A 26,625-nucleotide genomic window follows, 5' to 3' on the forward strand; every position below is an offset into this window, starting at 1 on the left:
TTATGCATGACTTCAGACATTCACTTTTTTGTGGTCGCAGGGTTTCGTAGCTTTTTATGTTTGAGAGTAGACAGCGTACACCCGTACCTGTATTTCTTTTGCAATCTGCTACACAATTACCAGATGTTTTCATCCACTCAACTGTGCAATATCTATTTTGCCCATTGTTTGAGTCATGGGTATAATTGTTGTGTCTAGTCCAATTCCAACCCACTTCCCCCTACCTGTCGCTCTCAGATGATACGTTAAGATGTGACAACTAACTAATAAGGTAAATGCCACGCGAATCAGAAATGAAAGCGCGAAAACGCTAGGTTTCGAATGCCGTGACCTTGTGGCTGAATGAGACCAGTTTTGGTTTAGTTGTAGTTTTTTCTATCCTTAATTGGAGAGACGGGACAGGCTAACCTGGCTAACTCTCGTAATTAAATTTTGGATATCTCATTTCCCGAGTTCCAATGGCTCCATTGAAATGCGCTTAAGCATACAGGACACGTACAAAACGTGGATTTGCACCTGTGAATATATACAAACGAATTGACTTCAGTCAAATAACTTGTCGACAGAGGCCAGTTGCTACAGCGTTGCTTCCGGAATACTCTCATCGTCTGTACAGTCCTTTATTGGGGTAGATGGAACAAAGTTTTTCAGTTATGTTTTAACATTTCAGCCGCAATCTACTGTTGCCTATTGGCCAAAGTTCTCTCTTTAATGAGAAAATTAGGCGTAACCTGTTTAGCTCTATCGGACGAATCGCAACCAGTTGTATGAATTCGCCGATATTTGGATCCCACCCTAGACTCTTCCAAGCTCTATCTTGTTAACCTAGGTCCCTCCATTACCTATCACCATACCAACCGAAGGAAGCACGAGGGCGGTGATACCCCAGCCTGCCGAAGTCTAGAGAGGAGCGCTTGAGATGCTGGGGCTGGTTCCGAACCACGAGCCATTTGGTCACTAGGTTTGTCTCTTGACCACAGAGCTCCCTTGGCCTCACTTTAATGTCTATAGACAACCGTGTATGGTTAAAGTAACCTGTCAGTGTTTGCCGCCACTGTTCGGGTTACAAAATCACGAACAAGTTGTGACCAGTTACCTATGACTATCTGTGTTAGGCACTGAGATTATATCCATTCTAATAAGTTTGAGTGGAAATGGTCACTCCCCCGAGCGTCTGAAACAGGTGGCCTAATATGTGCTCTATGATGGACAACATAGAAGGAAACTGTTTTGTTGGTAGTGTGAGGAGATTTGGGATTTTTGTGGAGATTTCTTCCTGTAAGTGGAGCCAATCTGTGCTGAAAAGCCGAGAAGTACTGTACAGCTGTTTCATCCTTATTGGGAATGATCAGCAGTGCGCATCTCACGAAACTCCGGAGAGTCTCGAACACGCGACCTCCCGGCTAGTAGTTTGAACACTTAACCGTTCGGCCACGAGTGGCTGATCAGCAGTGTGATTAACTCGCACTTAGACAGGATATAGCGCCGCTCATCCTTCAATCACGGGATCGACATCACGCGGTCACACGTGTTGACTGGCTCCTCGAGCAACGAGCACTGTGAAGCACAGTGCTTCAGGAAGTATCAGACATGCCGTCGGGAAATTTCCACCTTGTATTGCAAATTGATGAGTTGTGATTTGTTTATAATGGTGATCCTGGAAATCTTAAATCTTTATCGCATGAGGAGTTTCTTCCATTTTGGGACTCACATAGCTGACGTTATTGAGGTCAGTGAGGGACGAAGGACTTCACGTGGCTGAGCTAATCGTAACCCGACTAATCTCAAAACCCATTACCTCGTAACTGTCAGATGCTCTGGTTTGACATGTATTGTGACCATTCATGAGCAATCCTGTTGATCTGCTCAAATTAAAACCTGGTTATGCATTTGTGGAAACTTTTAGGTCCACTGGTCCTCGGTCTGAACTTGTTCCTAAGATGGCAATCATCAATAAACCGTCATCATCGACAGCATGACACCAGTGCTCAGCACCGATGCTTCACTACCGTACAACCTTGATTTATTGGAAAGCCTTATTGTGAAGAAAAGAATAAAGTTAGATGGGGAAGGAACCTCATGCTAGCTTATCACAATCATTCCGGGGTGCCTACACCTCCAAACATTCACTCAGGCAATCTGGATGGAAACTGACAACAACAACGCCACTGACTTCGGTTGGCAGCCATATCCTGTAGCGTACCTAACCAGGCGCAATGAGGATCACACGGTCCCCATCCTGCAAAGCGATTAGTGTCGCTGTCATGGCTTTACGTGGGCTGGGATAATGTCAGGGCGCCCACATCTAGACAGAGGGACGATTAGGGTCCTCAACAAAAGCCTCTGGCCCAAAGGCCTAACTGCAAAGCAGCGATGTTTGGCGGGAAATGCAAATGCATTACCATTTCTACGGAACAAGTCGCCACATATTCCAATCCCCAACCTGGAGGACCAGGAGACTGTATTTGTCAGGCCTCTAAACATTCACCAACCTAGTATGAGGGACTGCGTGTCGCGGGGACACCTCCCAGTATAGCTCAATGGGTCACTCAGGTGTGCAAACTGTCCACGCCACAACAAGGCCCAGTCTGTTCGTGAAGTCTGGGGTGGAAATGTGACCAAGCAGTCGGAGCCATATTATCTTATGCTTTTTTAATCGATAACTTGAATATTGATACACTTTATCTACTTTTTCCATCGCGGAATTCGGTGTAAGAAAGTTGGGTGAAAGGACTTCATTGTTATTCTGATTCTGTCTTCAATTATTTGGAGGATGGCGTGGATTTGCTGTTCCGGATACACAAAGACTACCCTGCCCATTACTGGTTCTCAGCTCCCACCGAATCCTCGAATCCTGCAAGGTCTCATCATACAATGTGGAACAAGACTTTTGATCTTTCTACAAAGCTATATTTTGGTGCCAGCTTCGAACTAAAGCGACGAGCGCAGTACACTAGCCTTTCCAAAGTAGTAGTACATCGGGAACACACATCGAAGCTGTCATGACGTCGCCCTCATTGTAGTAGAGTACTTGGAGTACTTGTATATCAACCCGATTTCCTGACATAATCGATGACAAATTTAAGCAATACAGAAAAATCAGAGAACTTTGTGGTTCGGACGGTCGAACTTTAGGGACAACTCGCCAAATACTCGACCTGACTGTTGGTGAAAGAAACTGGAGACGGCCGACTTCATGTCATTTCAAGGAATAACAGGGTCGACGGCATCCGTTGTGGGACGTGTAAATGTCGCAAACCGAAAGGTGTCACTGATGAAGCCTTGTCCTTGGTGCTCTCGGGTTTGCTATCTGCGTGTTGTGCTCCCACGTTGATTAAGCTGTTGCGTGTTTGATTACAGCAGTTCAGTCCAGAATGCTTTTGTGAGTGGGAATAACACTGGTGGTCTTATTTAGATGGCCTTCATATTGAAAAAGACCTGGGTGGCATATCATCCAACCCCATTCCTTTGCCACGAATATCTCGCTTATACTTGATGGCGCGGTACAGATTAACCATGAGGTGCATTTAAATCGATCTTCGAAGTGTTTAGCACAACGTGAACATGTTTGGGTAAACTAGTCAGTTCGTCACTTTTCTCAGCCCTGGTGTCACTGACATAAGGTTTTCAAGGCCAACAAATAGCCTTCGCAAGTTGGGAAGATCTTAGGCAGTTCCCAGAGGTAGCCACATCTCCTGGCTCGAAGACCACAAAGCTTCCCTGTCGTTTCTGAACGACACACCCAGCTCCATTTTTACCCGACTGTGGGTGAAGTATTATCAGCGGTCGGGCGGTATCCGCTGCTGAGCCTCAAGTTTTTCCAGAGAACCGATCGATATTCAGCTGTTTGTCCGATATGTTCACATGCTTGGAGGTTAACCTGGTGAATCAAGTTGCTGAAATGCAGCCGGCGGTGAATAGCCCAAATGGATCCTATCTCGAGCTTGTGGGAATCGCAGTTCTGCCTATCACGTTGAATCACTGAATCTGGAACAGCACGTGTCGTCCTCTGAATCTAACAGTGCATTTTTCAGAGAGTAAAGCAAGATGGGAGTCAATCTAAAAGCCTCAGTAGCACCTACTTTCCGACATGTTTTCTCGCCAACGATAACTGGTTGTGCTTTGGTCGGTCCGCGCCTAAACCTGTACATTAGAAGTCAACTGGGATTTCGTCAAACTTTGCCGGAAGCTTGTAGAAAACATAAACATACCATGAGTCACACTTATTGGCGCCAATCACCTCAGATAATCTCAATTCATCCAACTTCGGTATTCAAGTCTCAGACTCACGTCATGACATTTTTGTCACGTGTTCTGCGTACCAGGTCCTCAACTTCACTGTTGAATCTGGAATGTGGTTGACACGTAAGCTACAATAAAAATGAACATCTGCGTTCGCTGATGTTTAACCTGAATGCGGTCTAGAGCTTACTGCGGGTGCATTTTCACCAGCTATGTTTAGTGCGATACTGACACTGGCTAATCCAAAGACCATCGTCTCATGATTTCCAGGCAATCACAGTGGATAATAAATGGGAGACATTTTGTCGAATGAGTGACGATAATTGAGACAGAGTCTTATAATCTAGTCTCTGGGAGATAACATCTATCAACTGAGTGTTTTCAAGGCTGGGGCGAATGTGGCATGCTGCTCAGACTATGATAGGGACCTGACTTAGACAACCTACTTGAATGGGACGCAACAGTCGAGTTTAAGTTTGCCAATCCTTTGCGATCTCGTTGAATTATCTGGCGACATTTTGAGACGGGTCCACCACCAGTCATGATAACTAAATTTGTGGAAGTGTTTTTCAAAGAACTTGAGGAATTCCCAAAACAGTCTCAAAAAATGGCTTAAAAACTGAGTGCTCAGCCTAAGATTATTGTAACCACAAGTCGTGGTAGCCAGTTAACTCTGACAAAAACAATGTTAACAATGCGTCGAAGATTGTAGATTGTCTCAGTCTGTGTTGTTGTTCAGGCCGAAAAAGGTAGTTGATTTGAGGGCTCCCGCCATGAGTCTCTGGCTGAAAATACTGACAATGGGACGAAGTAGGGAGTTCATGGTCCACTGGTAGGCCGGTGGAGTCAATGTGACATTTCGATAACATTCCTCAGTGCAGCCCACGGCTGCCTGTACTATTTGGTGCCAAAGCCGTTTGATCCAAACTCCGGGTAAATGGCTTGTCATTCGTTTCGCTTGCCGGGAGACCGGTAACAGCTTAGTGATACACCCTATCCCAGAAGAGATCGTGGTCTATCCTGAGATAAATTCAACCCCCTGGAGTCGGTCCAACACATTCTTCTGTCACCATCTCGTCTGAGTCGCTTACTTTATTTGAAGGCCGGTTTGTAACAACACTGTCACGAGACACTTGCGTTTATTTATAGGTGGTCGAACTGGTTAGCTTATTGAGTCCTGACTGTACCGCTGCTGCTTGTTGACAGCCACTTGTGAATTACCGGTGGTTTGTTTACCACTTCCCCAACAACGAGGTTTTCCCGCAAGTCACGACCTGAGACATATCCAAAATCCTGTACCCCTTCTTTTCGCCTGCCTAATCTCATCCAGCATTTGACCTTGAATAATCAGCATGGCCATTCAAAATCTAAGTTTATGCGACACGTTTCAGGATAGCCTAGTTAAATTGAACAGGTGGCTGAAGTAGGCTACTGTCAAACTATTATACAGTTCTGAAAACCTCGGAATAAACTTATTCCCCATTTACCTTTGGGGTTGGTGTTCAATAGCCACAGTGTTCTCGGTTCATTCTTTCACTTGAGTGGTCTTTTCTTGTTCCAACACTGGAATCTGAGTATGTTGTCTGATCTGGTGAGACTGATACCTACTGGTTATCGAGTGACTGGATCCAGCTCTTGTTCACTTTAATTATTTTATTGTATGTTGTATTGTTAAGTTCGCTTGTTTCTCGGTCGTTCCTAGTCATCTTATACTAACTAGGCATGAAGGGCTACTCGGTAATTATTTGTCTTCTGAACGATGGGCAAATAAATAGGTAAAATGTGGAAGCACACGAAGGACTATACAACAAGCAGAAAATCACGTCACGTCCAAGAGATTTTGGACAAAGTTGGCCGATTTGCAGCGTGGAATACACACAGTTCCAAACGTTGAAACATTGTCTCATGCACATAGTAGATGCATCTAGTTAACGTGAAGCTAGTGAAACCTTCAAAAACCTTGCAAAGGCACCACTATTTTTCAGTTCATTTGCGTACGTTCATTTATCTCTCATCTTGTATCGTTTGCAGCGAACCATGTTCCTCCTCTGAACTCCCTCCTCAGTCTGATATCTTTCACGACAAGGATGTCCAACCCTGAACATTTCTGTTTTCATTTATGTAATTGGTGTTGGAGTATGGTTCTTCTACTTCGTCGTTGTTCCCCATTCCCAGTGCTGATCTCACCGTCACTTGTGTTGTGTTCCTTCTGGTGAATCAGATTCGCCTTTCTTCGTCCAGCCTAATCTTAGTTATTGGTACTGTTACTTAACGCTTGGCTTAACATATCATTTTAAGATCATTTTGAACTTAAGTGCTCCTTGTAATAAAAATTTCTTGACACGGATCTACAGGGTTGTTTTCCACGTTGCAAAATATGCAATCCGTGTTCCCATTTTCAGTTCATATTGTTGTGTAGAAATTCACACGGCCTACATTATTGATCTCTGCATTGGCTGTGATTAGAAGAAACGGATCGTTTTACCCTATCGGAAGGGCAGACCAGTTTTGCCGTGCTTTGATTAAAGGTGTAATTCTCGACTCCCGCCTCTGATTAATCCTGTCACAGGGATCCATTCGACACAATACACCGCTTTTTGTCTTAGTTTGCCTGTGAGCTAGTTCTGGTTTTGTGAAAATATCACACCAAATGTCAGGACCCGCAGGGATTCTAGCATCACTGCTGATTCCTCCCAACTGTTCGTGGGCCGACTGAAAAGGTTTGTGCTCAGCTTTCCAGTGAACTCAGACAAGATTATTCTCGCAGCTTGCCGGCCAGATTTTCTGAGTATTCTCGTCTATCTAATTTCCCATTGGGAATCAGTTTTTAAAAGCTGTCTTTTGCGTAATCTAGTGAACACACACAATGTGACCTCTTCCACCTATTCCGTACGCGTTCACTGGATACCGGAAGCTCCCAAAGGTTGCGATGATCTTCATGTTTTTGACAAAAAATTCGTAGTTTTCGGGTGATAGTTAATTTCAAATTTAACCAAAAGTAAGCAGTAAACCACAAAGAGAAATGACAGACTCATGGTGACTCGTAAAGAGCATGTTACTCATGCGTTCACAGCCAAAGTGATTGTTTAAACGAGTCAACCGAAAACATAACCTCAGCTCCATGCTTAACTTCAGTGGATGCGAGGTAAGCCTTAATTAAAGTGGACGTCGGTGATGCGGAGTGGAAAGAAACAACAGTGAAGACTCGTTGAAATTCAGTGGTCTTCGGATGACGTATACCTCTTTTTGGGATATGGATTTCAATACACTAAATCGAAATCGGAGGCTGTTCAGTTCAGTTTCACAACCGTGGGCCATGTATGGTCATTTTGGTCGCCACAGGTTATGACAGTGAGTAATGTAAGATGGGGATACGGAGCCAAACGGAACAGCGAGCTAATAATTAGGAGCAAAAAAGCAAACACAATGCTGTCGCTGGTTCTGTAACGTCGCTATCCTCTGATCATTGACGTGGCAGGTCTTTAACAACCCGAAAAGTGCGCACCAGAAAACGCACTAGCTTTGGTTGCATTTTTCATTCACTGTCCACCTCGCGCTATCTCTCATTCGCAGCCTGCTTCAGCGTACAGGTCACGGTGAGGCCATCGACCACCTGTGGTACAGAGCACTTGGCCAAGCCGGCATAGCTAGCGCAACCGAATCAACTGGTTGGATAGTCAACTGTTTTCTCGCCCTATCAAAAACCATTTGTGGCATTTCATTATTGCCAATTCTATATCCCCATGATCATGCGCAATTATTATAACGCATAGGTAGTCCACGGCCTCGGTTTTATTATATGTTCAACGCATATCAGCCAGGAATTACAGCTGTAAAGCAAAGCTGGACGCACTATCGCACTGTAAACCCTACCATTCAGCGACAGGCTAATGTTTCGTTAACTACACAGGTGCATAAGTTGAAGGAAAGCAGAACGGACCTTAGCGATTCTAGCATGCAGCCCGTCGGCAACGCTGGCGCCTGGCGTGATGCAGCTACCCACTTAGGTTAATCTGCTCATTTTCTCCAACGCCGTGACCCATTTTGCTTGTCCACTCACCCCGTCTTGTAATAGTACTTTGCGCTTGGAATGTGCATTCGAATCAACCCGTCGGTCTGTTGTTTCTAACACACTTACCCAGCAAGAAATCCCCTGGAAGTTTGTAAATATAAGTTCTTTGTATTCTGAGACTTCCAAACGTGTGGGGGTATATCCGGAGTTATCCAAAAGCTTCCGCACACAAAGTGTTGTTCCTTTCTCAATTCTTATTCAGTTTTCTGATCGGCGAGATCGTGAGACGAACGCTAAGCTTTTAAAACCCTGGTATTCAGATAGCTGCTAACGAAAACCTCGTTGATTTGGAGCGTTTTGCGTATTCTAGAAGTTGGTTCTGATTGTAGTGTGACGGATGAGGTCAGTGCATGAATCTGTGAGGCGCGAGTCGAGTTTAAACGATGACAAGAATGGTTAAACCATTGAGGATTGTATTGTACGTCAGGAAACTTGCTGATGTAAATCTGGTTTGGTAGTTTGAAATAGGGATAGTAGACCAATTCATGATACCTGGCCGTTTTAAAGGAGCTGTTATCTGAGTCAGCAAACATTAATGCAAGACTTAGCTGCACTACTCCCGTCAATGCAAAGCGCCCAGCTGGTTGATACGGACCACTCTGTAGCATTCCGCCTAATCACCAGGAGACTCCCGGTTCAATTAATGAGCAAGGCAAATATCATCTGCTGTATTCTCACTTGCTGGGGACGTTGTACATCAACTGCTGTTCAGCGACCCATTGTTTCTTAGATCTTAATCTATCGAACCTAAGTTGGTTTCCTTCTCATTCTTTGCTCTTGCTAATCGTGCACAACTCACGTGACACCATTCTGTTCATCTTTTTTGCACTGTGTTATTCTACCTAACGGAAGAACCGTGTGTATGCACAGAACTCTGAACAGTTATGTGGTATCGTTGTTTTCATTTCACTCACATTTGCTCGGTCCGCTTCATTGCATTGAATGAATGTTTAGCGGGCGCGACTATGAGGTACCTTTTTTGTATACACAATTACTTATCGAACGCTATGCATCTGCCTACAGGCAAAAAGCAACTCTTTTGTCCCAAATGTAGTGCGTAGCCTTCAGAATGTGGCCGGTATCAACAATTTCTAGGCCTTACGCTTCTTTTTGCCACACAAGCCGCAAATAATTATCTTACTTTGTGCGCTACCCGTTTTTTGCATTTGACCCGCAGAAGACCTCCACAGGAGCTCTTCGGATCGACCCGTAGTCATGATGGTGAGGCCAATGGAGGCGAGGTACACATGACCCTTTGTTGAATCTCAAAATTCAGTTGCAACCCAACTGATACTTGATTATGGCTTTCCATCCTTTGTACCTCTCGTGTGCTCTGATTGTGAGTGTGATTCCTCTAGTCTAGACGAAGTGACTGATTTCCCTCATGCCAAAGCGCAATAGCTAATTCCTGATTTGATCCTACCAACTCTTTTTGCTGATTGTCTCAGAATGTGTGGCATGCAACTTCTGTGTCAGTTTTTGGCCTCCTGCTCTGCACACTGTGGTATATCAAGTGGCACGGTAGCTTGAGACAGTCCTTTACTATACTCGGTCATCACAATATTCCACAAGGTCGCGCTTCTTCGTGAGGAGGGTCAGAAGTGCCGTGCCCTAGACGTTCGATCTAGATTCGCGGACATTCTAACCAATCAAGAGATGCCTTCATTCGATCCGTGGCACGCATGCTCCATATCCGTCCAATCGACGTCATGCTCGGTTATTAAGAGTAGCTAGCTTCCGGACACAATGGAATTCACGAGCAGCAACGCGTTTCAAATCGCTCAGTCTACTGCCACATAAAACCCACTAGTCATTTTGAGAATATAGGTATTCATCGATCTGTTTTTTTTCGGACGACGAGCTCGGTTGTTTGCATAAATCGCCTGTGCGCACAAACCAAAGGGTCGGTCGATGGTTCAAAAACTTTGGAAGCTATAGAACGACAGCGTTCCGGAGTATCAGTTGCTCAAATACGTTGGCTGTTTGACTTGTTGAAACTGGCCATATCATTATTATCCGTCACCAATCGAAGACGCGTCCTCATGGCATCTTCATTCCTCCACTGTCGTGCACTATGTTTCCCGTCGGTGCTTCGGTTCTGCACACGTATACGAAAAATTACTTCATTCTGCGGATATCTTGGCCATTGATAAACGACTTCCATTGCGTCCTTCCTGCCATCGCTTCATGGATCCTGCCACATTGTTGCGACGGCGATTAGGTCTCACCAACAGCACACCATCGTTTCAAGCTGGTCGGTTACTGTTATTTTATCATTAGCCAAAAGAGTCAATACGTATTCATCAGACAGGTTTGGTAATCAGTCGGTACCGGGACAACGTTTTGCCTCGTCATGTCAAGTGAACAGGAGTCTATGTTGGCCGAGTTGTAAGGTAGATGGGGAATCAATCAATAAGATTTCCTACTAGCGCAGTAAATAGCTGTTCAATCAAGGCTTGAAGATCTTTTCATCATCATCATCATCATCATCGAAGACAGCAACATCAGTGTTGGTATATTAAAGCCCTACAGTGAAGAGAAGTGGAGAAGAGTGGGTGAGTGAGCGGGACCTAGTTGAAGATCTTTACGGATAGTGCGGGATGGCTCGGTGGTTAGGGTGCCAATTTACTATCCGGAAGGTCCGTGGTTCGAATCCGACATCTGCATCTCGACTTCCCCGGTCCAAGCATGGGCAACCTGGCAGTATCCCAGCCATCGTGCCTCCTTTAGGTGGCACTCCAGCTAGGTAACGAAAGGGTGCTACAGCTGAACGGATAGTGCCCCAGTCCTCGGGAAGATGAGCTGGGTAGTTTGGAAGCATTTTGACCGAGTTCGGATCGTTGATCTGCCGATTCATACCATAGTTGATATCTCTTGTTTGCAAAGGAACCAATGACTCCGAACCGGCCGAAAGATGAGGAGTCCGTTCTTTGTAATGAAAGGAATCGCTTGAAGACATTACCATGGCTTAGAATTCTAGGAGTCGAGAACCGACGAGCATTAGTGATAGCTACGAATCACTCCGTCTCTGAATAGCCTGGATTCGAAACGATATTTACTGGTGTCTTAGTACGTTTCCGCAGACGCCCAATTGTGATTACACTGGAATCCGAGTGTTTTCTAATGAGGCTAGTGTTCGTGAACAAACTTCAAGTAGAAGTCGAGAAGGGGTACTTGATGGTAATCTTGTGAGATAAATGGCTTCAGACAAACTTTGTAGACAGTGCTGTCAGTGATGCTCGAAGATGGCTACTTACGATCATTTTTTGTATAGAGGATCCTTTTGTTTCCATGTACTCACTTCAAAGCGAGAAGGCTCTGGTTAGAGCGCGAATTTAGTGGCGAGAAGGTCCATGGTTCGAACCCGACCTCTGCATCCCGGCTTCTGTCGATGCTTAAGCAACTTCATGGTATCCCAGCTCTCGTGCTTCCTTAGAGTAACATGACAGCTGGGCACCGAAAGGGTGTTACAGCTGAACGACTTTTTTAATCACTGCAAGGGACCCCTAAGACCGTCGGTGGTTTAAGAAAATTAGTTTGAAGCTGACAGAAATGTCATCGGTATTAGTGTCCAAGGTGCTAGAGCAGTACGTTTGTCGTTCTAAGAATATGCATCCAACGTACATTATTCTCTCTTCGAAGAAACACGGGTATTTTAAAATCTTTCGATGGTGTTTCCTCAGCGTAAGTCAAAATATATGATTTCCGCAACATGGCAACGATAGTTCACTTGTCCCCAGATATTCTTGAACAGCTTTACTGTGGGCCAGGTGGAATTTTCCTTTTCCCTTCGAGTGTGCATCATCATCGACAGCATGATATCAGTATTCAACACCGATGCCTCATTGCAGTACAACCATGATTTATTTGAGTCTTATTGTAAAAAAGAATAAAGGTGGATGAGGAAGGGACTTGATGCTAGCTTATCACAATCATTCCGAGGTGCCTACACCTCCAACCATTCACTGAGGCAATCTGGATAGAAACTGACAAGAACGCCACTGGCGTCGGTTGGCAGCCATATCTTGTAGTATCTCCAACCAGGCGCAGTGAGGATCGCGCGGTCCCTATCCCGAAAGGCGAGTAGCACCCAAGTGTTTCGTGATCTCCTTCATACTCCTCTGCCAAGGCAAGGGTTGGCCACCTCTCTGCGTACGACTCTCTGAATTGGGTATGGAAAACAGCACTCTTCGGTGGACGATGGTTCGGCATACACAACACATGTCCCAACCAACGCAGCTTCTCGTGCTGAACACATTCTTCAATGGAAGTACCCGTTGCACAACCGAAAACGCACTTCCTAGATGCCTCATTACGGGTGTGCTCTAGATTGGCAGTAGTCCTGCATATCAATGATTTGGTCATACCAGTAAATCACTCTGAGCCTATTTAACATTCGTTAGACCGGTCTCTAGGTCACCAAAAACGTATGGTTCTCTCGTCCAGCTGGACTTAAACAATCAGACACGGCAACTACCAGAAACTCGGGAAACATTGCGTTACAGTGAGTTGCTTCATCCCATTCTTCAGGTGTCTTCCCTCCAATCAATATTTCAACGAACGGTTCGGTTCGCGCATCCGAGAGTGGAGTATCTGCTAAGTCAAATCAAGTATTGTTCAGAAGAGGCCACCGCTATAGTGTTACCGGCTGCTTTTATAACATAAACTCTTCGCCATGTTATTCAACTGGAAAATGCTGTTCGATGTTGCAGGGCTTTCTTACCACAATGTCTTCGTTTGGAGAGCAAATCACCCTGTCAAACGACAATAGTGTTTTATCTTTGGTTCTGGGATAGTAGTTTACACGAGGTCGTGATGGGAATCCTGCGCCTCCAAAATCGCCACCTCACTGGAGATGCAGAGGTGTCCCTTTTTTAGGTGCCCTGGGTTAAGAAAACCACAACTCGGTATACTCCACCGTATTTCAACGATCATTTTTATTTCAGCACAGAAATAGGACGGACTGCCTGTCTGACCTTAGTTTGCGAGGGACGTTGATACTAACAGCTCGTATATTCGCGAGTGGTACGGGATGCTTATATTAGCTATCAACTCTGAAAGCTTAAGCATTTTTCATGACCATCGGACCTCTATCATGGCCGATCCGATGTTAAGCGACGGCAACCACAAAGTAGGCGCTCACTGAGGATAACAATCGCGACCCCCTAAGTTCGAACTACTGCCAACCACCAATTCCTGTAACTGTTCCTGGGAACCACTACCTCCCAATGTCGTTTTCTTCAGTGCGACCAAACAGTCAAGCTGTCTCAGCGGTGACTACAAGAGTGCGTGCTCACATTAAGACTTTTGAATCCTATCCGGAACAACTTGACGTCGTACTTGTTCAGCGGTCTGTAGCATAAGCAAGAAGCTCTACAGAGATTGTTGGGGAGTAAATGGACGTATTTGAATGCCACTTCAAAAACATCACAAATACTTGATTCTTCATGAGTACTTGCTATATGTGTACCGTTAAAAATGGAATAATGGTCCAGCTGCAGCACCCTATTCATGCCTAGCTGTCCCGCCACAGAAAGCAAGCACGAGGGCCGAGACACCGCCAAGTTGCTCAAGCAAGAAAAGGATCAAGAATAAGGTTCCAAGACCAAATCCACAGCACCATGTCGGAGTAAGACGCCATCAGCAAGATGGATTCAGCATTCCTGGCACACCTTAGCTCGTAAAATTCCAGAGCTCTGTAGCAAAGGGTAGCCTCACAATCCGTCTAGAAAGTCATACCTTGGGATCAACTAGATGCCACGTCCTGTCGTAATTCCAACCACCAGCCTGGAAGGCGTAAAATCCCCATGGCATCACGTTCGACCGAGGCCGCTGCTACTTTGCGTGACCATGCCATAATCCGCTTTCGGCGAAATATTCGCCACCAAGTGTAGACGTTGGCTGTATATATGCAATACATGTTCTGACAACCTTGATCTGATGAGCTTCACCAGTTTAGCGATTCTGATTCGTAACCAAACACTGATCAACGCACAGTTCTATTGTGGACGCCGTGCAGTAAGCTATGCTGCCAAGCCGTTCGTGGCCAAGTCTTCGAAGACGGAATAGGAGTAGGGCGAGAAGTTTTCAGCAAACTTACGAGTAGTGTGTTCACTCAACGAATAAGTACTCTTTCAAGTTACGGTAGGTTCTATATGCCTGTATTTTCGGCCAAAGTAAGGCAGAATTTTTCTATAGTTGAGCAAAGCGTGTGTCGCGCAGTGTCACCATGGAGACACGCCAACCCAAGACGGAAACTGGTTCTCGAATCGCAACCACCCCACGGTCGTCCTTGGATGACCATCACCAGTCGATACTGACTTTACATTGGAATTAGGTGAGTTTGGGAATTCCGATGAAGAATCTCCAGAAAGCGAGATCAAACAACCGAAACCTAGGTTTGAGTTGCACTAGACTCGCATTGGCAAACTCAGTGAACACTGTTGAACCCGAGATCACCCACGATTTTTGAGCAATTCACTGACGACCTCAGACGCTGATTTTAAATCCTGTGTTATCTCTTAAGAGAATCCACCTCAATCGCAATGTGACCGGACAGTTCTTCAGACGCAGTGTTCAACTTGCATCCGGAGAAACGTTTTCCTCACGGAAACGAGGTGATCAGTCGCCAGCATTTACAACTAGTTTATGTTCATCGATAACCATGATCCGGAAAGTTCTGGTTCGAATTTCGTCAAGTGTTTTCTGTCGCACAGCAATCAGAGGTGGTCGCATAATGTTTCCCATCCTTACCGTACAGCGTAATATAAAACATTCAGAATGGAACCCGGGGTTGAAACGATAGGGACTATTCATTATATAATTTGAAGTATTTACCAAAGTTTGGCCATAAAGTATAGCACAAACACAAAAGTGAAAAAAACAGTAGTCCATATGTCTTCGAGCTGAATTGACTTTCCTTGACGAGGACTTCACTACTGATATAAATGTTAACTGTGGTCTTGCCGTAAAGACGACCAATAGTTTGCGCGGTTAAACTAATGGGCCATTCCATAAATTTCCAATCTACTTCAACGGATACATTTGAATGTATGAGTTATAGATGAGGTTCGATCCATGAAATGCAGTCACGAACCATCTCCATCGGCCGATCACTCGACTTTCGCTACACTGGTCAATGCATCCAGATGAAAACAGTCTCCAGATTTCGCGGTGAATCCGACCACCCCACTTACTAAGCTATGCGAAGCTTCGGTGGTTCTGCACCATAGATAAAGTCTTCGTGCACGAGACCTCTGAAAAGCACTGTTTTCCGCATTCCATAAGATAACGTCCATTCCCCCCCCCAATACCCTACCTTTGGATTTTAAGTTTCCATCACTATTTCGGCCTTCACGTGTGAATGCCATCAAATGACGTTAACCGGCTCGAACTAGAGATGACATGACTGAGTGTTACACACTGAACAGTGTGTTCGACAGTAGTGGAAAAAACAGCCTTGTGTGTTGATTAGTCTTTTGTACAGGGTTAAAAGCAATGCTGCGCGCTTTCTCTGATTGTGTCCATCATCACAGTTATATATGGTTCGGGTAACGATGAGTTATTATGTGTTCCATCTGGNCCATCTGGATCGGAAGAAAACGCAGCATCAAACAGTTCCCTCAGTTCGTTTGGCTGAAAAAATAAAGAGAATGTAGAACGTAGAAACGCTAAACACTCCGCTTCGCGAGTTCAACTAAATTTGTTGTGAATTTGGCCCGGCTGTACAATGGTCATGTCGCATAAGCATTCGAGGTGAAGCATAGGAAGTAGGTAAACAAAATGGACCCCCCCCCTCGATGTGCGTTCGTGGACTCAGGAATAGCTGATCAGCTAATTTAACTAATCATCTGTAAACTAAAGCTATTGTACAAGCAGACCTGAATAAGACTTCTTTGCGCTTTTGCTTGAGCTATCCTTCAAGTGAATGTGCCACACAAAGACCGCTTCATGTTTCAGTTGGACCGGAATCCAAAGTGTCGACCTAAGACAAAGAACCGGTAGTGGACTGTCGAGAAGCTTCAGTCAACCTCACAGGTTGTATCGTATCAGGGGAAGATTTGCTGGTGTTCTGTATTTCTAGTATTCTTTGTCAATGTGACACCAGTACCCTGCAAAACAGTTATGCTAGATGTTAGTCATTTTCCAGTTACGCCCGAACTATTCTTCAGATGGATGATGAGTGGACACCATAAACTGCCATGCGCAAAAAAAACGACACATGACTATGTATGAATTACGAATGTACGTAAACGATATGGACACTGATATCGGTAAACTCAGGGCAACGGATGGCAGCAAGAACTACCGTAAGCAACGAGTAACAATGTGAGCTATTTAAGGCGACCCATTTAATTTTGATGAATCGGACTCAATGTACTCCTCTGGTTGGTCATACCTGTTAGAACGCGTGGATCGACCTCAGGGCACAGGTTGGCTGTGCGGTTAGGCGTCACAGTGGTGAACCATTGCGGTCCGAGGTACACAGTCATACATAAAGCCAAAATTAATACCGAGGAAGTGTATAATTTATATGGCAGAGAACAGTCCTTATCATTCTCTCGATTGGCTACAGTCTCAAACATATTAACCCTCTTTAAGCTGTTGGAAATCGAACCGCCATTATGATTATCACTAAGCATTGTCATCATTCATAATTTTGTTACTAATAATCATCACATTCAGGGAGAAACTTGTGTCCTACGCCGATGTTTCATTGCCAACCATTTCGGTTTATTCAAAGGAAGCCATATTGTTAGAAAAGCGAGCGAGGGAATCGATTCGCCACTAGTTTATCCCAAACATTCGAAGTACCGGTAATTCAGACTTGGACAGTCTAGATAGAATGCTATTGGTCACACTTGGAAGTTGTATATTCCATGACAGCCAACCAAATCCACGGAGGGTCACATGAAGCTCCATCCTGGAAGACGGACTGCAAGAACACGGCCCAGAACTTGTGTAGCCTCTTTTGTTCCCTTGACAGAATTCAGACCTACTTTGCGCCACTGCGCACTTGGCGTCGAACACAACACTCCTATCAGCGGACGATAGTTCGACATGCGTAACACATGAGCCAGTGCAGCTAGTGTTGCTAGACGCATTTCTCTAGTGACCAGCGCGTCCGTTGGTGCCAGTCCATGTCAGATTTGGTTTGGACGCATCAACAGTCAAAGATGCGATGACGGTAGAGATCCTCCACATGCAAGGGCCGTATCTTACAACCACAACAGAACACAGTCCATGCGTGGCGCACACTGACGACAAATCTAGCCCATATTGGTGAAGAGTTCTCAGATTCACGAGGCGGTTATCATTAGTACTAGTACGATTATTATTGCTATTTATGCAAAAATGTGACTCTGAGTGTACGGTTTTTGAGTGGCCATGTACCCACTCTGGCCCTGTTAGGACGCAAGTCACGAAATCGTCCCTAAGCAACGCAATAGGTCCTTCGAAGCGACCTTCTGCTACCAGTACCCACGCTGAATTGGTGAACGCTATCACTTTCCATGCCCAAGACTAAATGAGGAGCACGAAGAATTGTAATAGCATCTTGGTAAGCTGAACTAAGGTATTGTCCGTAGAAGCCCAAAAGAAGCAAACGTTTGCCGGACATCGAAAACTCATGAGCTACAAGAAACATGGAAGGTAACACCTTCCGGCGAGATGGACAGTGAACAGGATCCTAGCAGATCGTTTTTTTTTCAAACACAGTAATAACTAAGGTCTAGACTAACAGGGTACAGGTTTCAGGTGGGGCAGAAACGGCTGAGTTGACCCAAAAGGAACTCACCAATTCTGCATAAAGCATTGAACAACTAGGGCACAGTTGGCCATCAATGTTTGTACTGGACTGTCCGTCTTCCTCAAACTTCACTTCATTCGAGTGAGGAAGCGCCTGATCTGGCTTGAAATTTGACGCGGAACGAGAGTACTCCATGGCTGCCAACGCCAATTTGTGTGGATTTTCGGTGCGGATGTAAGGGACATATGTACCCTGGATGTGTGGATAAGAAAATAAATTTGAAGGCCACTTTTCCTAGATAGCTTCCGTTACAATCAAAGTAATGTACATCAGAAAGAAGGACTACATATTCATGAAAAACATATAGGACAACCATTCCAGTCAATAATTGTTGGAATACACTTGGCGATTATCTAGTGTTGGCTGGCCAAAAGACCAGCCGAACATCTGTGGCGTTTGGAACCACTAAAGCACATAAAAACATTGGTTTTCGTATTGCACCGATATTTGAAAAAGGCATATCAGAAGTCGTACGTAGCCACCCACTGAAACGGAAGTCAAGTAGTCAGGCAACGAAAGGTCAAGTGGCGTATGGTCTGGTGTTACCAGGTCCGGGCTCCCTTGAAACATCCCAAAAGTACTCATCTAACATACGTCAAAGAAACCCAGCTCAGTAATTTCTCTATTTGTTCCAGTAAAGCGAAGGGAGAGCAAACGCCTGGCGCTACAACGGAGTCGGTGGAGCCTCTATGTTCTATGCGAGATAGCCCAAGTGGTTAGAGCGCGAATTTACTGACCGGAAGGTTCGTGGTTCGAATCCGACCTCCGCCACTCGACTTCCCCTGTCTAGGCTTGGGCAACCTGGCAGTATCCTAGCCCTCGTGCTTTCCTCGGGTGGCACGGCAGCTAGGCACCAGAAGGGTGCTACAGTTGAACGCTTTCTTTCTTTCGCTTTCTATGTTCTGTCTAGGTAATTCAATGAACTTTCAAGGAGACTCACATACAAACAACTCATGGAATAACTAATTTGCAACGCATTTCACTGCAGAACCTGGTTTTACCAATTGGGACTAGGTGATCAGCGCATATCCAGTCAGACACCCTCAGAGAATTGTAGGCTGCACATTTCGCTGAACAATCTCTAGGGATTCGCAGATTGCGCGTACAACCTCGATCAAGATCCAGGACTCAATGCGCACTCCCACAAAGATTACATTCAGTATGAAGCTGGGCTGAAAGTGTTTCGGAGAAGAAGCTATCTTGCCATTCAAGAGAACAAGCCAAGTAATGGAATGTGACCAGTTTTACCTACTGGACTGCATGTTCCTAGATTAGTGGTGCGCAACCGAACGCTTGGTAGTAGACTAAAAACCATTAGAGCAACAAATAAAGTAAATATACTACGCGCCGCCTACCAAAGAACGTACTGTTTTCTAGTCCAAATTCATGTGGACAAAGACCCGCAAAGGAGACAGTATGACTTGGTAACGCGGAACAAAAGCGGCTACTCTCATTTTGGGTGCTGCGAGATCTACATACATCCACGTCACGGGGCTTGGGCGTAGTCGGAAATTCTACAGAACACAAGCGGTCCCAACAGCGAGTATACTTTCACTTCCTAGCAGGGCTGTCTGGTCAAAGTTTGTCTGTATTAATGTGGTGGTCTCATCTCAAGTAACGTTCGTAAAGAAAGTTGGGTCATTCCCACTGATAGCAACTTAAATTGATATGATCCTCCGAGGGGCTTGTCTCACTGCTGTTCCAAAGAAAATGCAGCTTGTTTTTTTGGAACGTTTTCCATTGGGACATAAGACCATTCTTACTAATTCCCCATTCTTCTCATTTGTTTGCACTCTTCCGCACGCTTATATGAAATTAGAGTGTCCGGTTTTATTTATACTGATACATCGCTGTCAGTGACAGTAACTAGCTCGTCCTTCATCTGGCAACGCAACGACGGCCAGGCGCTGATTGCACCGTTGACAGCACCGCTAAAGTAGTAGACCATGATTTAGGTTGCGATCAGATTTCTTTTTTTGCGATCACAAATGTCGAAAAGAAGTTTGCTTTTCACGTGGAAATGTATGTCTAACCAGGAACCCATGCAACAGGTGGTAGCGTTGATGAAACGGAACTGGCAGAATATCAATGACATTTCCATCATGCAAGTCAGTCTAGCGCGTACAGCTGAGAAGCGTTGTCCGGGTGCTTCATCTTTTTGAGGATTTATCAGCACTTCATACCTCATGAATCTTTATGGTATTCGAAACTACCGTAGTCTACTCAGAAGCTGGATAGCGTTCCGCAGCCAGGTGGCTCTCCCATCAAAATCAAATTGGTATGCAGACGAGTGATAAGTCGGATACATCTCTGTTTGACCTCACCTGCGGCCTCAAGACAAAGAAATCAAGTTGCTAGGCTGTGGGCATCTAGTTGATGCACAGATGCTGCGCAACCCGAATGAGGCACGAAGATGGATTTCCCAACACTGGAAAGAACGAAAAGTGAGAGAAAAGTTCGAAATACGTAGCTCTGGATAACCAGCAATGCACCCTGAGCTTCCTTAAATTCAGGTAACAATTTTTATTCATTCGTAATGACTCATGTAGTTCGTCAGGCTGTTACACATGTGTTTCTCGGGTAGAGATACGTTGGGGTATTGAATGTCTAAAACATTCACTATCTCTATCAAACTCTTGAAAACTGGGCTTTCGGAAGCCGTTTGTAAGCGCGAAAAGTGATTTCTGTTGGTCACTCCTCCCACTCTGTCGCTGTCATAGGTTTGAACTGCATCAATTTACTTCTTAGTAGTAGTAATGTTTATACATCAGAAAGCAGTGTAATGGTCAACAAACTCACCCAACAAAGACAGCACCGTTTAAGTACTGAAGCATTGGACTCAGAAGATGCGATTTTCGAACAAGTGCTAAAGTGAAGAGGGGTAAGGCAGTGGTTAAGAAAATTATCCGATGTGTACAACCAAGTGAGGTGCTCTTAAGTCCAAACCGAGTCCCGTTCTACCATAACTTCCAAAAAACTAGCGAACTCGGTGGTATTCATATGGGGTGTGGATCTTTAGTGTGGGCTCCAGCTAGTGGATGTCATACACAGTATCTAAACAATATAGCCAATGTGCAAGAATTTTACGTTCGTCTTCGACTATGTATTGAAGTAGAGTTTATTTTAAGTCCGACATTTTCGTGTCTGCATTTAGTGTTCTGAAAGATTTCACGTCTCTCTTCTGAAGCGGCAATCTCTTTTCACATGAATCCAACATCCAACATGTTAGTCATACCCCCGACTGTCAGTATGTCTGGACTAGCAGTCAAAATAACCTATTTGAGTGGCTCAGTCGCTGCTCACAGGCATGGCGGCAACCTTCATTACTGAAACCAACACCAGTGTGAAAACACTGGCGCTTAACTGCAATGCACCATAATGAGGCGAAGAACGAAAGGACCTGTCAATAGCTTAGCACAAAAACCGGAGGTGCCTCAATCTGAAAACATTCACCCACAAAATCTGGAAAGAAACTGACGGCACGAGCGCTGTGGGCATCGACTAGCGCTCACATCCAGCAACTTCCCAAGGAGAACCCAAAGAGTTCTGCAGAGGCTACATTTTTCAAGACGAGAAGCATTGAATACACCCAGATTTTTCGCGCTTTCCTTAATTCGCTCCTGAGACTTTCTACTTCGCCTACCTATTAGTTTGCACATCAGGTAGTTTACTTGGGAAGTTCAGACAGAATGTGTCACTCGTTTTCGAAAAAGTGTCACTGCCTGTTTGGTGCTGAGGTTTATTGGCGAATAGAAAACCCGGAAACAGTTACCAGACCACCAAGGAGGTTGGCGTATTGTGTTCATTACAGGCTACTCCTGCCCATATGTAGGCGTCCGAAAATTCAATATCTTTTTTCGGTTACATATTGGTAAACAGGATACCTGGGCCTATGCTCACTTTATACTCAGGGGGAGCTAAAGTGATTGAGCAAAAGGAAGCCATCGGTACATCGGATTAGAAAGCGTACCACAGTGACTGTAACATAAGATAGGAAACAATTCGATAGCGAAAACTTCAGCTGGAAAGTGGGATAAAATGGGAACACCATTGCGCGCTCTGGAAGTAGTGGTTCCTTAGTAAAAGTGAACCCACCCAATGCAGTAACTGTTTCTGTCTCAAATCACACATTAAGCATAGTAAGTTGCAATTCGTTTCCGTAGGGAATGTCCTGAACAACTCTAAAATGTGCCATGGTGCTAGAATCTCTTAATTTTGTTATAGACGAGGTTATGCTGGCCAAAAAAAGTTTTCTCAGTTTGGAGAGGCTGTTGTCTGTGCAACTGGTAACATCGAACCCTGACAAGGGTTTGAAAGGGTTTTCCATTATTAAACGTCTAAATGAGAATAACCAGCTGTGACACCTGTCCTGTACATAGCTTTCCAAAAAGGCACCTGTCGGGTTTCCCAAACCCAAACAAGAGCGACCGAAATGTCAGGGTTTTTTTCGAACAACAGACCTTCCTGTCAGTAGCTTCAGGTCTTCATCACTAAGCCATCTCGAGCGCTTACCAAACATGCCCGAAAAGTCAAACTTTCTGGTCATAGGAAAGCGAAGTTAGGCAAGGTCAACGAACCTCAGGACCGTCTGGGTTGTTGACGGGAATCCACCAAACTGCAAGCCGAGAAGAAAATCTTCACACAGCCTTGGCAGGCTAGTTACACCAGGTCGCTCCAGAACAGCGTCGGTAACCACATTGTAAGAAATTAGTGGCTCTAATCGACAAAACCGTGCATAGAATACAAGTTCTTTCGTCTGGAATTCGTACAGTGGTCTGATGATTGTGACATCCTGGTATCGCTCATCTGAAAATGACTTGAGAATGAACAAAGAAAAGCAACATTAAATATATTAATACCGTCAACGGTATATAAAGAATGACCCCCTGTGGCAGATAGGATTGTATCATAAATGTGCCAGTGTATAGCTGATTGGCTATTAGACTGTTGGATGGAAACGTTGGAGTGGTAGTCGGGGCCAAGTGGATTGTTGTTTAGTCACTTGAGGTGAATCGAGATGAATGTAGCTTCACTTTGCCTTCCAAACGGATATGGAGACAATACAAAGCCATGGTTTGTTATTCGTTTTCCATTTTAGCAGGGAAACGTGTTTCCCGGATGTCCAAACCATACCGTTAAATCGAACAAGCAAAAACTTCGGATAAAGGCGCAAAACCTACCGTGCCTCCGCAGACCTGATCGCCTCGGCCTTCGATGACAGACACAAGGAATTTGGTAGCCAATCTGGTCCCAGTATCACCCAGACAAAGGAAATCGCAACCAAGCCGTTTGGCACATTCTACAAATAAGAGTTGTCGGATCCAGATGTCTAATTCGGGAATATTTCTCAAAACAGATAAGGATGGCGATGTGTGGAGTGCCTCGCGCAACCGACCTAGGGCCAAATGAACCTAGGACCATATTAGAAAACTGAACAGGTCCAACTTCTATTGGATTCAGTAGATGGAATTCAAAACCCGAGTCCTGAACAACAGCTGCAATGGCGTCACATTCTTCTGAAGACGAATGTGGTTCTGGTAAAGAGAAAGAGCATTAAAAACTAATATATTCTACCGATAAGGTAAAAGAGCTTTGGTGTAAACCGGCGCTTCCGATGCTACAATCGTAAAATCACGGCTGTTAGTAAATGACGACGATCAACAGAAATCACTTGTTTCAATAGGTGTAGCAGCGTCAGCGAGGATAAGCCACCAGAAATTGCGACCGCTACCATACAATCATTCCGCACCACATGGCTCTTTCCGAAAGCTGACTTGAATTTATGTGCACATCCGTTAAGGAAGCATGATCTGGAAATAACCTCGGGCGTACAATACCGGAAACTAACCGACAAAGTGCTGGGTCATCACTTCGAATGACCAGTACAGGTGGCCCGTTGGAACCTTTGCACTTGGCACATTGTTTCTTCCGGCGACCCTGTATCGCCAATCTGTTTCTTGCTATAGAGCACGAACAATCGTCCGAAGTAGAACACATCTAAGCGGAAGAGGTGAAAAACAAGGCGGAGGCAAGTCGAAGCTTATGCGTTATCATCATGAGCAACAGTACATCAATGATAGATGTTGGTGCTTAGTCACCACTCAAAAATGTATATAAGCTCCAGATAATACACGAAGACATTGGACAAAAGGTCCATCTTCATGAGAAACAATGGGGATATCAGGTATTCCGCGTTGCTAAATAAGAGTGAGGAAAGCATTTTGAGTAGCAAGTTAGATCATTCTCAGTGGAGCTGAATTGGGGCCAGCCACCACAGCTGGTGGCGCTGAAGATTTTCCTCGTTGCGAATTCGTTGACGCCATCCGACGCAAACGACGGTTCCGAAATATCAGTAGTTAAAAATCTGGAAACGTCTCAGATCATCTGTCTGTAGAGGCCATGTACAGCAAACATACAATAATATAGAATTTACTGTAGCCTGGTACGAGCGACCCTTGAGACCCTGTGATATGCCTTTTTGACGCCAAAAGAGATGCGAATTAGCAACCGCGATTCGGGTCTTTGGGATTTGTGCACTGACTTGACCAGACATACTTCAGTCAGAGATGATAGAACTACCGAGGCATATGAAGTTTTCCATAACCTCTGGTGTTCCTCCTTGAATCGAAATGGGATTGTTCAAAGACTGCACACTCTGAAGCAAGTCTTCCCAATTCAAAAGGTGCAAGACGCACTCCGAAATAGGGTGTGACGGTGATCAGTTCGTTCAACAGAGTTTGGGCCTGGTCTTCGTCTTCAAAGGTGAAGACGACGTCGTCTGCGTACACCGCGACGTTAACGTTCTCACAAGCAATGATCCGAATACCCTTTCGGTGTTTGCCTCATTTCATCGATGACGAAGTGAAACGAAAACTGACGCGGTACACATCCTTTTCGGACACTATCGTTCGCGGGGAAGCTTTGGAAAGTTCACAATGCAATCTCACATGCCCACGAGTATGTGAATGTAAGGACCGGATTAAGTCCGCAAATTTCCGGAGCAATGACCAATCGACGGGACTGAACGCATCCTTGAAGTTAAGGACACCAAGATTTTCGGACACTATCGTTCGCGGGGAAGCTTTGGAAAGTTCACAATGCAATCTCACATGCCCACGAGTATGTGAATGTAAGGACCGGATTAAGTCCGCAAATTTCCGGAGCAATGACCAATCGACGGGACTGAACGCATCCTTGAAGTTAAGGAACACCAAGATTGTGGGTCGTTTGTATAGATGGCATTGCTCTAATACCTGACGCAGGTTCCGCCGAATTGATATCCCAATGGATGTTCATGAGTCAAGATTCCATCTACCACAAGAAGATAGCGAAAAACCAGAGACGCCCTGTTACAACGAGTGCCAAACTGGCAACCCTACGGTTACTGCATTAACTGCGAACACCCTTTCTGAGGATGGGCACCATTATCGACGCGCATTAGTAGCTTGGGCTGGTCTCCTTCTCTCACAATGACGCAAATGGGCTAGATGGGCATTGGCTGAGGAAGTCCATGAAGTCATTTATAGTTACACATGTGCCGGACAGGACGTTTAGGGTCCTCAACCAAAGCCTTTGGCTCGAAAGACTAACCGCGAGGTAGCGGTATTTGCGTAAAACCGTCAGAGCAGCCTACATTTCTAGGAGCACGTTGCCACACATGTCCAGAACCTTAGCTGGGATGACTAGGCGATTACGTTAGTCAGGCCTCTCCCATTGACCAAACTGGTATGAGACTGTGAGTATCACGCGTACACTCCCCAGTAAAGCTCGTCACCATCGTTGATAGCATAACAATGTTCAACGCTGATTCTTTGCTGGCATACAACCCTAATTTATTTGAAAGCCTTATTATGAACAAAAGAATAAAAGTGGACGAGGACTGGGACTTGGTGCCAGCTTGCCACAACCATTCTCAGGTGCCTCATCTCCAGATATTCATTCAGACAACCTGGATAGAAACTGACAAGAACGCTATTGACATCCTGCAGCGTCTCCAACCATGCGCAATGGGGATCACACGGTCCTCATCCTGGGAGTCGAGTAGCACCTACAGCACCAAAATTTTTCACCTTCTCTTTCATGCCCCGTTCAGCTGTAGCACCCTTTTCGGGCCTAACTACCATGCCACCAGAAGGAAATACGAGGTCTATGATACTGCCAGATTGCAGAGGTCCGGTTCAAACCACGGACCGTCCGGTCAGTAAATTCGCGCTCTAACCACCGAGCCGTCCAACCCTCGTGCCATACCCTAGGCCTGGTCAACGGTCGGCCACTTCTGGATTGGTCACAGAAAGCAACATCTCCTTCGGCAAACGATGACCTAGCATGCGAAATACATGGCCAAACCAACGAAGCTTCTGGTTCTAAAGGAATTCTCCGATGGAAGTCCGCGCTGCGCAACTGAATACTAGCTTTCTAGTTGCTCCATTACAAATTCGCCGACACCAACCCACACGAGACAACAGTGGTCGAAGACCTGAATTTGTGTCGGTCGCGCTGCACG

General features: G+C 45.2%; 1 protein-coding gene across 1 annotated transcript; it reads right to left on the bottom strand.

Moving 5' to 3' along the window:
* Positions 1-15,780: 15,780 nt before the first annotated feature.
* T265_13736 (hypothetical protein) lies at positions 15,781-24,445 on the bottom strand (the record flags this gene model as incomplete). The annotated part of the gene is given in 9 exon segments (XM_009170241.1): positions 15,781-15,949; positions 18,111-18,314; positions 20,922-20,988; positions 22,700-22,938; positions 23,303-23,533; positions 23,541-23,656; positions 23,775-23,932; positions 23,944-24,119; positions 24,398-24,445. Coding segments are annotated over 9 exon segments (1,386 nt in total).
* Positions 24,446-26,625: the final 2,180 nt, after the last annotated feature.

The sequence above is a fragment of the Opisthorchis viverrini genome, assembly GCF_000715545.1.
Source record: "Opisthorchis viverrini unplaced genomic scaffold opera_v5_97, whole genome shotgun sequence".
Classification (NCBI taxonomy): Eukaryota; Metazoa; Platyhelminthes; class Trematoda; order Opisthorchiida; family Opisthorchiidae; genus Opisthorchis; species Opisthorchis viverrini.